This window comes from Antrostomus carolinensis, unplaced genomic scaffold (genome assembly GCF_000700745.2).
Source record: "Antrostomus carolinensis isolate BGI_N321 unplaced genomic scaffold, ASM70074v2 scaffold2633, whole genome shotgun sequence".
NCBI classification, from domain to species: domain Eukaryota; kingdom Metazoa; phylum Chordata; class Aves; order Caprimulgiformes; family Caprimulgidae; genus Antrostomus; species Antrostomus carolinensis.
Genome location: NW_010302918.1, coordinates 23,461 through 38,836, shown reverse-complemented (window position 1 = coordinate 38,836; position 15,376 = coordinate 23,461). Strand labels below are relative to the sequence as shown.

The 15,376-nt window shown below is 38.5% G+C and overlaps 1 protein-coding gene across 1 annotated transcript in view; it reads left to right on the top strand.

The window, feature by feature from the left end:
- KIF26A (kinesin family member 26A) overlaps window positions 1-15,376 on the top strand; it is a 65,957-nt gene that overhangs the window by 40,217 nt on the left and 10,364 nt on the right. Inside the window, exons 4-9 of the mRNA XM_029083986.1 lie at window positions 9,388-9,597; window positions 11,571-11,664; window positions 12,107-12,369; window positions 12,620-12,803; window positions 13,103-13,262; window positions 14,929-15,091. Coding sequence (XP_028939819.1) covers window positions 9,388-9,597; window positions 11,571-11,664; window positions 12,107-12,369; window positions 12,620-12,803; window positions 13,103-13,262; window positions 14,929-15,091 — 1,074 coding nt within the window. The remainder of the gene's footprint in view (window positions 1-9,387; window positions 9,598-11,570; window positions 11,665-12,106; window positions 12,370-12,619; window positions 12,804-13,102; window positions 13,263-14,928; window positions 15,092-15,376) is intronic.

The following is a 15,376-nucleotide window of genomic DNA, read 5'->3' as shown; positions in this document are numbered from 1 at the left end:
AACCATCATGGAAACTACAGCATTAGGTTTGTTATCATGAGTCTGAGCTTCTAAAGAAATGCTTTATTGACTGTTCAGGAGGCAAGAAGATTAAGCATCTTTAGTTTTAGGGGGTCTCTAACAGTACATGATACAAGTACGTGTTCCTCTTCAGGCTCATAATGCTTAAATGACAGTCACTCACTGATGTTTTTTTCTTTACTGGCCTTCTTCCTTGAGGTAATGTCTTTAAAAAAGTTTAATAGAAGATGATAACAACCGAAGAAATGTAAAGATTTCCCCTCCTCTCCCACATGTATGTCTCTAAATTACATTCTCAGAGGGGAGCTATTGCTATGGCTGAGTGAGGGAACAGCTGGATCCTAAGACTCCAGCATGCAGAAGCAGCAGTTGTGTGTGTTTTGATGCTGATACAGGCTTGGATCCCAGTAAGCTTAAACCTTTGGAAAAAAGACCTTACCAAACAAATTAACATCCGTACGTGGATTTTTAACTTCCTTATTTGACGTGCACTTTCAAAGCTGCCCTACGATGACTATTGGCTTTTCCTGCCAAAGAAACTCCCTTTGGCCAAAGCACTGATTCAGTGGAGAACTTCCCCATGCATTAAGTCTTTTTCATTAGTTTTGAAGTTAACTAACACATTATTCCGTATTGGTGTAAGGGACAGTGGAATCTAAGGATCTAATTGAATTGGGCATAGTAGCAGCATCAGGACTATCTGGGTGATTTTGTGGTGACTAGAACTGGAATTACTCAGTCTGGCTGACAGGTCCCGTCACTGGTTGTGAGGCCTTGTCTTGAGCTTGTGAGCTTGATGGACAACTGGGGAAGGGAAGAGGCTTGAGTTCTTGCTCTTTGTAAGCTGTATGACTGTAGGAAAGGCAGCAACCGTGCATTGTCAGAACTGCTGGAGGAGGCAGGAATGTGAAGAGATTGTGATGCCCAGTTCTTGCACTTGAACTCAGTTATTGATTATTTGAGCTCAATATCTAGATTTGTTCTTAGTCTCACATCATCATCTCCATACATATCATACAGTTCTGCTGTGGTGAAATTGCTATACGGCTTTTTATGGTTGAATACATTTGTTGTTAGAAACTTAACTACAGCAGAGAGCCTATATGTATCTTTTGCAATTTCTATTTAGAATTTCTCATTCTTAAGTACTCTCTTGGAAGGTGAGAAATAGAAGTCTTATTAATTTCTTTTGCATTTCACAAATACCAGTTTTTTCCCTTATAATAATTTTAACAGGAGTGTGTGGACTGTGATACAGTCACAGATCACAGTGTCCTGTGATACAAATCTTTAATTAAACCTTTGGCTTAATTTTCTTTACTAAGAGTGCAAAATATTAAACACTCTTAGAGGTGGTTGCAGGGTTTGTCAATGTTCAGTAATACCAAGCAAGGAAAAGTTAAAAAAAAAAAAAATTCAAACTGTACATCTCTCTGGGACTGTTCTTTCATATACTCAACAATAATGAAACTCTCACGCACAAAAGAAAATCCCACTGCCAATGAAAACTGGATACTGAAAGGAATTTTGCTCACTACTGATAAAGGCTATGTAGCAAATTTCACACCTTTCTCTTGAATATGCCAAAAACATCAGAGTCCAAATCATTTAACTGAATCGTACTTAAAGGCAATGATCCAGTACAGTATGATTCTTGTAACTGAATCATTTTTGTGGTCTCTCTGGGTGTTATTAAATTTAATGTCAGAATAGTAGGAAAGACGTCTGAAAGCCATTTAATATTGTCACTGGAAAGAAGTTAGATTATGCTCAATTTCTGACATTAATGTGCTACTTAAGATAATTTATCATATTGTGGTATTAAAAAAGAGATCCTTTTTACAGCGGCTGCTGTGTAGCATTCTAATTTGCTATTTTTCTTTAGCATGGTAGGAAGCCTTTTTCATGCAAAATGTTTTTTCCAGGGTTCTATTCAGCTCATTCTTTATAATACTGCATCACTTACAACAGCAACTTTAAGTGCTTGTCTCTTCCAAGGGTCCTGTCAATTTTTTATGTTAGAATGACAGAATCCTCCTATGTGAGACAATTGAAGTGGAGCATTTAAAGAGAACTTGATTTGTCAGACATGTTTCTTGGACAGGTGTATATATACTGGTCTCCATTTATGTGTTTTAGACATTTACTTTCATTTATGCTTCACCAAGCCATAGCCATAAGGTACTGCTAATATGATTTACTGATCATGCAGGGTTTTCTTAAGTGTGCTGTATGTCCCATTCACTGGTTCTTACGATGGTTTGATGATGGATAACAAATAGGTACTTAATTTTGTCATCTTTATTGCTGCTTGTTTCCTAATAACTGGAGTGTTATTTCTGATATAAATCATGTATCATACTAAGTAGTCTTCTATCCATGTATGAAGTTCCATATCATCCAAGGTACATGCATCCCTGCTGAAATGCCTTGAACCGCTTAAACCAAGATAAAAATAAACAATTTATTCTACTTTGTTTTCACCTTTAAAAATGAAATAGTTTTATTCATGTCTCCTGGGAGTAGCGAATCAATTCTTCTTTAATAGACTACAATGCAGAAGTGTTTTTTAATTTTTTTTTTTTTTTAGGTTCTCACAGGGGAGCTAGATGGTCTATGCTAGCATGGCAATTTTGCATATAAATTTGCCATCCATTGGTAGTGGCAGTATATGAAAAGCTTGTAAGAACTACCCACAGTAAACCAATTTAGCAAGGGTTATATATCTGTCAGCTACAATTAAATCCATGAAAAACAGCTCTAAACTAGGACTTTTGTAATTTGATTTACGCTGTACTTGACAAATAAGTGATTTCATTGGAAAATGGTCTTTATTCAACTGAATGTGAATTCTTTGTAATTTCTTGCTGAGAAATCTTAATTCAGAATGGTGGATTTCTAATCATAGTAATTTAATTAACCTGCTGTTATATGCCATTTTGTGAACATTGGACAAAATTAACTTCCTGGCTGCACGATGCCTGTCAAGAATGTGTGTTTCCAGGGAATATTTAGTGTCCATTCAAATTGGATATAATGACATTTATTGCTAAAGACCAAATTGCTTGTTCATTTAGGGATTATGATACTGCTGTAACACAGAATATGACCATCATTTTTAGAACAGATTCCAGTGCCAGCACTTTCCAAAATACAGACAAAGTCAGAATTTATTTTAGTAAAAAAGGCTTGAGCACATGTATTTTAAAATTTTTCATGCTTTTTAATTCATTCCTTCTATTTTTTCCTTCTCATTCTGTCTAATTTGAAACTTGACAACTATATAAGCATCAAATGCTAACAAAGCATGACTATAAACACATGAACACTGCACATCCATTGATTTCAAAGGAGGTACTGTATGTTACAGTTATGTCTGTGCTAACGTACTTGGTTGGGTCAGGGTCTTAATTTCCTCAGCATTCAAAATGCCATGGAGTCTAGTTACTCCTCATGAATTAGTGGAGTCTTCTCTGTCTACGTGTCTGCCCCAAATTGAACTGCATAAAGTATTATTATTTATTACCATCTTTCTGAGATACATAAAGGTTTGCTGTTTTTTTTTTAGTCATTGTTTAAAACATGTAGTAGAGGTGATAGTCTTAGGAGCAGAATCCAAATATAATATGTTTAAGTGTGAGATTGTCCTTCCCCTTCATCTGGTCTCAGAGTTGATAGCCCTTCCATCTGTTTAGATTATAGGTTAATTAATGTGAACTGGACTGTCTCAGTCTTGGCTGTTTCTATCTAAAACTGCATAGAATTTTGTCATTCCCTCTGTTATCACTGGCTCTTTTCTCTACAAATTCAGCCTTGGACATGATTTCTTCTGGGATGATGCATGCCTCACTGGTCTTGGAGGAGTTTTGTGTTCATTGATGCGTGGCTTTTGCCATACCTCCATTCAATTCAGCATATCCAAAATGTATGGACTGTATTAGACAAAACTGCTAGCTTGCCTCTGGCCACGAGTCTCACATTCATGTCAGAGAGTTGCTTTGAAATTTGAGTTTCACAACTTTTTGGTTTGTCTCTTTTTCCAAACTTGCTTTCTGACACTGATATATGCTTGATGTTTTGCACTATCTTGACCAGTCCTGCAGACAGCCCATTATTTTGGTTGCTGTGACTCCCTTGTCCTGTTGTCCTCAACTCCAACTAGTTCAGTACTCAGAGGGAGGTATGGAAATCATGAGTCTGCACAAAGAGGGCATGTGGGAATGGTTCTCCTGGAGGAATTCACAGCACAGGAACAGCAACTGCCACATGGTGATGGGGAAGAAGGTCTTTCCTTGTGACCCTTAAGCGTGAAATGGGGTAGAAAGTAGCAGTGGAGGAGGAGGACTGCAATAGGAGGAAGTGCAGCTACCAGCCAGGATGTACACCTCTCAGTTTCTGAGATGTTTAATTATTTAGGTTGGAATTGCTAAATATGCATCTATATTTGACTTTCATAAGAGTCCAAGATGTCAGGGTCTAGAGTTTTGTCTCAGGGCTACAACAGATTACTGATATTTGGGTGTACTCTTTGGTTCTTTGGTTCTCTAGTGGTCTTATCAGATGTTTCTGAAATTCCATGGGGTTTAGCCCAATCTTTCTCCACATAGCCATTGTCCATATAGGGGACTTCCCCCCCCGCCCTCATTTTATTCAGAAATCTGCCCTTTGCTAGTGTGTCTCCCTTAAAATTCTTTATGCGTGCATAGAACTGTGATACGACTTTTGTTTTTATGCTACAGCATCTATCCACTGGGTTTGCTGGAAGCAAATGAATTCTGCCTTGCAGAAGTTTGCTTTTATAGCCCTTCTTTTCCTTGACTTCCACTGCAGGCTGACGGACAGATAAACTTTAAAAAAAGAAAAAGTCCTTAATTGCTCTGACTCTCTCCCCCATCCTTGCTAGTGAAGGTTAAAGTTAACAGCCATTGTTGTGCTGGGTGGATGGGCCTCTGACACTGGCCACCCATTTGTAGGGCTTTTCCAAATTATGTGCTCATTTATTTATTTTTGAAATTCTTTATCTTTTAAGGGCATATTCAGGATGTATTTGGCATCTTCTTTTCCCAAACACTTTTGATTTTAATAGGGTTCCCTTCAGCAATTTTGCTGACCTCCTGGTTCCTGCAGAAACATGAATTTGGAAAGTTCAGCAGCTGAGTGTTAACCCCCAGTGTACAAAACCCACCAGATTAGAGTCAGTTAATTAATGAGCTACTTCAGTGGTTTGCATGATTTAGGCTGTCTTCAGGCACTGAGAAAAATGTTAACAATGTGCAAGTATTGTGGAGTTTGTGTTTCTTTTATTTGCAGAAATTGAACTCAAATACAAGACTATCCTCTTTTTCTATCAACATCGTCATAAAAATGGAGCTTGTATACAATATTCAATGTCTATGTAGAAATCCTTATATCCTTGATAATGATAAACTTCCACTTGCAATTCTTTTTCTTACTCTGCATCTTTCTGTGACATTGAAGAAGAAATACACAAAAAGGGTGGAAAAAAGGGGTTACTAAAGATCCCCAGTTTTAGCAGAAAGGGTTACCTCATGACAGGAAGGATGTGCCATCTTAACTCTCCTTAAGGAGTCAGGGCAGAGATGCCCTGAGCCTGCGATGACTTTCCTGGAATTGCCATATTTGTATTGTCTTTCCTTTTTTGTGTTCTTTCTCTCTCTCTCTCCCCACCCCTCCCCCATTCTCCCCCCTCCCTTGACATTCCTTTTAGCTCTCTCTTTTTTTTCCTAGTCCTTTTCTTATTCTTTCAGACCTGTCTTATTCTTCCATTTCTCCATTTATTATCCGGTAAATTCCTTCTGTTTTCTTTGCTCTGTGCCAGTGTTAGCAGTAGTGGGAACTGCTGCAGTTGTAACTGTCCACCAGAAAGCTGGGCATATTGTTGAATAACTGCCCACAAAGGGTATGATCCTGAGTGGGCCTGAAATTAATGTTATTGCACTTAATTCTAGTAATTCATTTTCATAAGCAAATAAAAGCTTTAGAGTGTAGTGCAGATATTGCTGCTTTGTTCCCCAGTTATAGGCCAAAGTTAATTTAAAATTTGCAGGTTCACATATTCTCCTGAATCCTCTCTTCACTGTAAGTCCTTGTATCTGGATGATTTCCTCCACTGCATGTTGCTGTCTCTACAAGTGAGCATGCCTTTGGTATGAGAACTAGATAGAGACCCAGGAGAAGATGCAGTTAAGTTGATCCTTAAGGCAGGAACCATGCTGGCTATATAGTACGCTGCTTTTTCTGCAGTACTCATCCCAGAAGAGTACTGGGATGAACTTCAGAGCTGAGAATATAAACCTGTCACTTAAGATTGGTCCTGAAACACAGGAGGGCTAGAAGTGTAAGAAGAATAAATAGTATAACACCAAACCTTTCTTTCATGTACTTGGGAGCGTGTGCATGCACCTGGGATGTGCCTGCACTTAGCTTTTGCTAAGTGAAGTGATGCGTTTGAGTAATCTTTGTGCGTGCTGGTACTTTCATCAGCATTTCTGCATCATTTCTGAGTGAAGTCACAGTCTGGCTCGCATCATCAATGTGTGACACATTATAACCCTACAATTTCTGGTAGGCATTGCTTATAGATAGATTTAGTGGACAGAGGAACTGAATTTGAAATCAGTGTTTTTCTACTCAGCAAATCAGCTTTTATGCACGGAACACTAAAAAGAGGAACTCCCCCAGCTGCTTTTCTCTTCCCCTTCCCATTTGTCTTGAAAGCTCACTCCCACTGTGAAAATGAAGATAACCCTTGAGGCCAGTTAAGTTTGGGATCTGATTCATTATGGGAAGCTATTGTAGTATATTTCTGCTTCAGAGAGGTGGTCTCAAAAAGCTGATTTGACACGCAGGGTATTTCTGGGGGTGAAGCCATCTTTGTGTTAGAGAGAGCAATGCTCTGATGGAGATAACTTGCTGTTTAGGTCAGGAATAAACCAATTTTCCTCTTATCCAAGCTCTGGCTTCTATAATCTAATAATAGGTGGATGAGAGAACAGAAAGGACTGTTTAGAGAAAAACAGAAATATATGTTTATTTTGAAATAATAAAGGATGAGAGAACAGAAAGGACTGTTTAGAGAAGTGCTTTGAAAACAGAATATATATTTAAAAATTCGTTTTAATCCAGTGACCCTAAAGAGGGCATCTGTATTTATATATATTTAGGTGGGTTGTTTCCCCCCCCCGAGGGAGATTATTTTTCCGAGCACCTTGGTAGTATGTCAAGGTTGAGCTACCAGGCTAATATACAGAGCTGGCTTCATGGAGCTTTTATGGGGAAACAGCCTTGAGTGTGTCACCTCTGATGCACTTTGCTTTTGAAGCAGCTGTTTCATTTATTCTAAGGTTCGCTTATTTTCTATGACTGTATTTTCGTATTCATATCACTATGAAAGGAGAAAGAAAAGAAAATGTTGAAATCAGGGGACTACTAGAGTCAATAGGTGTAAGAATTTGCTGCTACCATTGGTGGAGTCTCCTCCTGTGTTTACTGGAGGGGTCAGTTGTTTCTTAACCTCTTTGTTTGGAAAAAATGTTGGGTAAAAGCACCCACGGGTGCAGGTGTGTATGCTGTCACCTTGTCATCTTGTCTGGTATGAGGGGAAGTCCCAGAAGGTGCCTCAGCCTGCTCTGGTCTCTGTTTGTTGCCTTCATTTCCCATGTTGTGCTTTCCTTTGGCTCTTCTTTTGCCATTATTTCTCTGGCTACAGGAGTGATGGGGAAGTGCTGACTGCAAAGCACATTTGGTTTTTTTTTTTGTAAAGACACAAAGAATGTGTTAGTGTAATAAGAGCGCACCATTTTAATGAAATAATGTTCTCAGAACATAGTAAATAGGAGTCAAATTGTTTTTGCAGATTTAAGGTTAAATTTAGCAACAAAAAGTTACTGAAAAGGAGGATCATTATTTATCAGAGATGGATGCTCTCGAACCCAGCTTCTCCATGCAACATTCAGCTCTGGGCTAGAGGTGGGCCTGACTCAGATCTTCAGGTGACTCTGTTTGGAAGGTCCACCTGGTGGTTTGCAGCAGAGGGGTTGCTATCTGTCACTTCCCTTCCAAATCAGGTGCAAGTGCTGTAAAAGGAGTGGGTGCTTTGTGAATAAGTAGTTGCACTGTGGAAGATGAAGCTCTGGATGGGTGCTCTGGAGAGTACAAGTGTAAATTGTTCCAGCTCTGCTGGCTGTGGTGCATTGCAGCTATGGAGGCTCTTCATCCATTGAAATTGGAGGGTTAACGCTGGTGCTGTGAAAGTTGTCTTGTAGTTGGATAAGGAGATAATACTGTTGTTCAGCTTCTTATTGAAACATTTCATGTTGGCTATGGAAAGTCACTCTGGCTGAGCATTGCATTTCTCTTAAGTTTGATCTGCTGGGCAGCGCAGAATTGAAGATCGGTGAAGTGATTCACTGCACCTGTAATAGTAATTTACTTCAGTGCAAGGTGTATAAAACACGCTGGATCTGACCTGGGAGTATTTCATAAGGATAAATGGTCATAAGTGGGTGTGAGGCAGTATTTCACAATTTTTCAAAGTAAGAGTATGATTTCCAGAAAGCTTACAAGAAGCAGGTGTGCAGCCTTTGCTGAACTTCAGTGAGACACAGTCACTTGGCTCCTATAAGCTGCTTTGGAAATCATAGCCAGCATGTCCGAGCTCTCTAAAAATGCTGTCTTAAAATGCCACGTGTAGGAAATCAGCTTTTGCAAAGCTGCAATAGAAATGTAAGTTGTGAGTGGTTTCTTTTCAAGCTTTTCGACCTTTTAATGCTTTTTTTTCCCTTCCCTTTGTTCCCATTAAATCTCTAACTAACTGCTGAAGAGCCTAGCAATGACAGCATCTGCCAGGAAGGCTGTAAGAGAAGCACCTTTTTATTAGAAGAATGTGAACCAAGAATTGAAAGTTTCTAGATTTACTTCAGTTTAAATGCACTAGCTGTTTGAGCCTCCTGTTATTCAGACTGATTTTCAGAGTGGATCGGTTTGTGCTTTTGGTCACATTAAGTACTTGAAAGGTCAGAGACTAGAGTTTCCTTTTCTTTAGGCATGATATTACACCTACAGTGGATTTTACCAGCAGATCAGAGATTTATAAATTGAAGCGGTGAAACTGGAACAGAGTCAACTGAAGGGACAAAGTGCACCTTTAAAAAGCTAGTTCAGTGAAGACCCCAGGGTGGAAACCAGGCTGGAAAATCTGGCTCTGGTTTTGTCCCACGGTTCTGACACACCTAAATATTACAAATGAACATGTCATGGGAGGGGGAGTGGGTTGGGAGGAATGCTTTGCATGTGTTTATCTGTAGCTGGAAACTCAAGTTGTCACTTTCTTCTAAATTGTTGCAGGTGAAAGTGATGGTAAGGATTTGTCCCTCTCAAGGAGCACATGAAACATCTGAATCCATGTCCTTCCTAAAGGTAGACCCACGAAAAAAGCAAATCACATTTTATGATCCGGCAACAAGTGGGCCTTCCAATGCAGGTCACAGAAGAGGCGTTGTTGCTGTCCCAAAGATGTTTGCCTTTGATGCGGTTTTCCCCCAGGATGCTTCACAGGTACTGGAGTCACTTACATAGACCTCCCGAGTCTTCTCGTGGCCACTGCATTTGATTGCATTAAGAGTTCTTTATGTTTCTGGGGAATTTTATTTGAATGAGTTCCTTTAATGCCTGGAAAAAACATGGTAATTAATAGGCAAGTGGGTAAATTCTTACATTTTCAGTTTAGTCGAGATGTAAAATTAAGGAGCAGTAGCTGGGGAGATGGATTTGCTAACTGAATTATCTTCCTGTGTTTTCTCTTGTTAGAGAAAGACACACAGCCAATTTGAAATTCAGTTTTTCCATCTAGTTAGGTTTTAACCTATTTGATGTTGCTGAAATAAAGTCCTTCCCCACTGCTTTCAATGGGAAATGAACATGTGCCTAATGTTAAACTAAATGCTGTTGTTAGGAGAAGAGATTTAGCTAACCCTGTGGGATTGCTATACTCAAACAGTTAGGGCGCTTTTATATTTTCCTCGCCTTTTCCAGTTTGTTTATACTGTGTTTTTGACTGACTGTTTTATCTTGATGGTGGTGCTGATGGTGCATGCCTTTCTCTTGCCCTACAAAAGGGTGTATTTCTACACTAGTAGCCCTAGACATTAAATCTGATACACAGATAGGACGGCTGGTATTTGAGAGGGTTGTGAGCTGCAGTATATTTGGTGAGATTGGATACCTGAAATTTCCTTCTGGGAAAAATCTTGGGTTTGGAAAAAAAAATCCTAGAACAACTTTAGAAAGAGGAAAAATATTAAGCAGAGTATGAAGAAGTACTCCAGATTTTAACTGCCTGAAAAAAATTAGGGTTTGATGAAACAAAAAAACACCCACAAAACATCCAAAGTGAATATGGTAAATTAATATTGAGAAAACATGACAAGATCTAGTTCAGAATCCCACCCTCAGATCTTCTCCTAGGATTTAGTTTAGTTGTTTGGGTCCCAAACTAGAGATATGAAAATATCTATTAGGTCCCAGTTCTAGCCAAGCACTAAAGATGGAGAATAACCTCCTCCACAGATCAGTGCCTAAAGGTTTAAGATTCTGCATAAGCTTAAACAGCAACTTTGTGCAGAAATATGCAGCAGTGGTCTCAACGTTAGTCCAGAACTGGAAGTGGCTTTTTCTTACTTGTGTTGACAGCTGTGCTGCAAGGTGGTCAGTCATCGCCTCTTTCTCTGTTGGTTTTGGAACCAGTCATTCAGGTTGTTGACTCCTGGTTTGGGCTAGGCTCTTTCAGGTCCTTGTGGTAGGCCTGTTGGGTGGCCTGTTCGTGGTGTTTCTTGGTGATGTTGGCCAGCACAGCCACTTCTGTGCAGGCATCGTTGCTCGAGGCAAACTTGCTGCCATGCACCTGCCAGCAGAGCCTTATCATTTCACTGTAGTTACAAATTTACACCAACCCTCTCCCCTGCCCCCCAGTTGCCATACTTAATAGATGATCTTACTGTATATTTGAAGCCTTCACTGACGTGGATAAACTGGTTTTAGAACACTCAAATATTTTAGCAAGTTCTCTTTATTGACGATGATGTTTCCCAGGAAGAGGAGAATATGATACTATGAAATCTTATTCAGAGATCTTAATGCATTTTCTCCAGTTATAAATGTCTTTTTAATTCCTGTGAGCACTCTTCGAGTAGCTTAATTTCAGTGGAGTTGCTACTATTGCTGAATAGCCTTGGCTGAGCTATTATACCAGCAGGAAGCCTGGTTGGATAGCATTCAGTTTGCTACATTAGTCATGGAATCAATATTCCAAGAGGATTGGTTTAATAGAATTGAGAACTATTTTAGGCTGTAGTAGCATATTTTATTATTTCTAAGATAGCATAGTTACTAAAGTAATAGGACTGATGCCATAAAAATGGGGAGAATATTGCACCTCAAAAATATTGAGTCATTCATTTCATTACAGAAGAATAGTAAAAAACATAGCAGTATATGCTCTTTTACTTATTTGTCTCCAATCTTTCTTTCAGGCAGAGGTATGCTCTGGAACAGTAGCAGAAGTAATCCAGTCTGTTGTGAATGGTGCAGATGGTTGCATATTTTGCTTTGGTCATGTCAAGCTTGGTGAGCTCCCAAATTCGTTACAGTTAATTACTATGTCAGTCTGGTAATTACATGCTGTCAGCTCCTGGAACAATAAGCCTGGAGTATATGAATAGATTAGAATTTGTTTTTAATTAGCTTTGCAAACTTATCATGGTTTATTTCTACACTGGGATTGTAAGTTTTAATTTGAAAAGGTAAAATGTAACATCAGATTAGTTTATTCAAGAGCAAGTTTATATAAGTGCATTGTGATGAAAATTTGCTGTGGGTCTGAGTTACAAAATTGCAAAACTAGTTGAATAAATAGTAATGGATTAATAATTAAATTGCATTTTCGCATCTGTTCTTTCCCATTATCTGTGCAGCACATAGCATTGCATGTAATATACAGTGGTGATATGAAGAGTCACTGTCTTGTACAAGAAATGAAATTAAGTTCATGTTTGTCTTTTCATTCTAGGAAAGTCTTTTACCATGATTGGGAAAGATAACTCCACGCAAAGCCTTGGTATCATCCCCTGCGCAATTTCTTGGCTCTTCAAATTAATCAATGAACGTAAAGAAAAAACTGGGACTCGTTTCTCTATTAGAGTATCTGCTGTGGAGATCAGTGGAAAAGATGAAAACCTTAAGGATTTGTTAGCTGAAGTAGCCACTGGCAGCCTTCAGGATGGCCAGTCTCCCGGGGTTTATCTGAGAGAAGATCCAATATGTGGAACCCAGGTATAATGGATATCACAACATAGATTTTTCTGAGCCTGACTTTCTTCTGCTTTTCATTTCCTTTTATCTGACAACAATTACGACAATTTTTAAGACAGTAAAAAAATTCTTTGCTTTTAATTTATAAGCTTTTCTCCCATGGTGTACATATTTGTTTATTTTAGTGCCCTAGAGATTTAGCGAGTTCAGCAAAAAATAATAATAAAAAATGCCCCTGTTCTAATTAGTCATTTTCTTGTTTATATTCAAGCTTCAAAACCAAAGTGAGCTAAGGGCCCCGACAGCAGAGAAAGCTGCCTTTTTCCTTGATGCAGCAATTGCTGCCAGAAGTACCAGCAAACCTGAATGCGAGGAAGAAGATAGGAGGAATTCGCATATGCTCTTTACTCTTCACATATACCAGTATCGCATGGAGAAGAGTGGCAAAGGAGGAAGTATGATTCTTCTTACCATATTGTTTATTATAAAATTACGTGGGTTTGGGTTAGTTTAAACAATAATTTGCAATAAACTTAAAAAGAAAAAAATCAAGTGAACCCTCAAGCCAGTCAAGTCACCTTTAACTTTGGTAGCTGTGGTTAATATCTGGTTTCCTTACTATTAGTATCCAATGTGGTCATTATCCCATGCTGTATTCATTATTTTCCTCCTTTGAATACATTTTGAATACCAAGTTTGGCTTGAGTCCATGCAAGAATGTGATGTACAACTGTTCTTCCCCTTTTTGTTTTAGTGTCTGGAGGACGCAGCCGTTTGCATCTCATTGATCTAGGGAGCTGTGAAAAAGTGCTGAGCAAGAGCCGAGATGGAGGAGGCTCTCTGTGTCTGTCTCTCTCTGCCCTAGGCAACGTAATTTTGGCCTTAATTAATGGTGCTAAGCATGTGCCATATAGGTAAGTGAATTATCGTCTGCATTATCTTAAATTTGTGACTGGTGTTACCGTAGCAATGAATTGTATCAACAATTTACCTAAGATGAAGTTAAGAGCCCTCTTTTAAGGTTGCTTCTATATTACAGATATATATATCTATTCGTCTACGCATGTATACATAGACACAACTTTTTAAATGTCACATAGTAACATGAAATTCTTAATTACATGGTGAAAAATTCTATATTCTTAAGTTGGCTGAAATGTTGGGGAGGGTTTGATTGTTGAAAAAGACAGGGCAAAATGGATAAAATGTTGTTTTGTTGGTTTTTTTTTTTTTTTCCTTCTATCTTCTCTTTTTTTCCTGGGCTTAGAATTTAGACTAATCTCAGACAGCTGGACATTAGTGAACAATTTCATAGGATTTTCTCTCCTTTTTCAAATTTAAAAATTGTATTGAAATTTCAGAAAATACTGGAGAGTTTATCAAGGATGGTCATCAAAGGTTGATATTTCCGTATGCCTTTTTAAATTATGCATATTTTCAGTTAAAAACCAGAGGACTACCATGTTGCACATTTGTTTAGCAGAAACAAACATTTAGGTGTTTTCCTTTGCAGAGTGTACTTGACAATAATGTTATGTCAAACACACCTGTGGGGAGCCCAGCTTATAGACAACAGCCACATTGTAAACACCGTTACCAGAACTTGGCCTTCAGTCTTTAAATTTAATTGCTTCTTGTCTTCATGCATTATAACTTTGTGTTGTTGTTATCAATCATGTCATTTCACATATTTATTGAGTGCTGCATCTCAAACAGGTGTTCTTTCTTTCTTTATTAGGCAGAAGGTAATTTCCTCAGGCTAGTTGCTAGGTTTGTGGGTGGAGTAGAGGATGGATGGGTTAGAACAGAGAAGGGCAGATCCTCAACTTTGTCAGCTGCCATGGTTTAGTGAGCAGACATGGCGGTAGTTTCCACATGTTGGGCCAGCTCAGGGAGGTGAGAGAAAGCATCCTCCAGGGAGCCCTGGGGAGTGATGTCTTGGAGACCAGTGGAGGACAGAATGTCACCTGTCTTGTCGGCTTTGCTGTCCATGGCATCAGGAAAGCCTTCAGAGAGAAATTCTGCTTCCCATTTGCTATGTCAGAGCAGAGCACAGCAGGCAGGAGAGAAACTAGATTAGTTGAGGTGGCATTGATAATATATTTTCTAATATCTAACATTGTTATATTTGTTTAGAGATTTCTTACCATTTCTGTTGACTTATTTTTTTCTTATTATCAAAATTGTTTGCATAGAACTCACAGAGCTTAGCTATCCAGGTATTAAGTCTGCTCAGATAAAAATACAGCACTCGTAAGCTTTTTGGGTAATACGAGGTAAACCTGATATAACTAAACTAGTTATCAATTAGTTGTTTTACAATTGTCTTAAGTAACAAATAAAATGACTTATCATACTGCAAATACACAGGCAGATAAATAATTAAAATACCGGTATCTTTGTATGTGTACATTTAGACATATTTTAAGTGTGGTCAAATAATAGCAACATATTTCTTACCTACATGTACCATACGTGCATATATCCTATGAGAGTGAAAGCACAATTTGTGGTGTAAAAATCTGCAAAAAAGGATTGTGATTTCTTTAAACCATCCTAATGTTCTCATTTGTTACACAGGGACAACAAGTTGACAATGTTGTTGAGGGAATCACTTGGGAACATCAACTGCAGAACTACTATGATTGCACATATTTCTGACTCCCCAGCCAATTATGCAGAAACTCTCACCACCATTCAGCTCGCATCGCGAATCCACCGAATGAGAAAGAAAAAATCCAAGGTTGGTTCACAAAAAGGCAGAAATTAATTTGTTTGAAAATTAGTTTTCCTAACCTCTTGGTGGGGGAACATGGGATTTATTGGCAGTAAGAAATAATACAAAATGCATAAAAACTCAGGAGAGGAACTGACAAATTACTTGGCACTGAGCCATCATCCCGCCCTCAATCCTTAATCCTGAAATTCCCTTCTTTTTGTTCCAGACACGTATTCTTTCTTTACTTATATGTGGAACTATCTTAAAAGCTCCTATTTGTATTAATTAAAAAACAATAAGGAAGGAGCA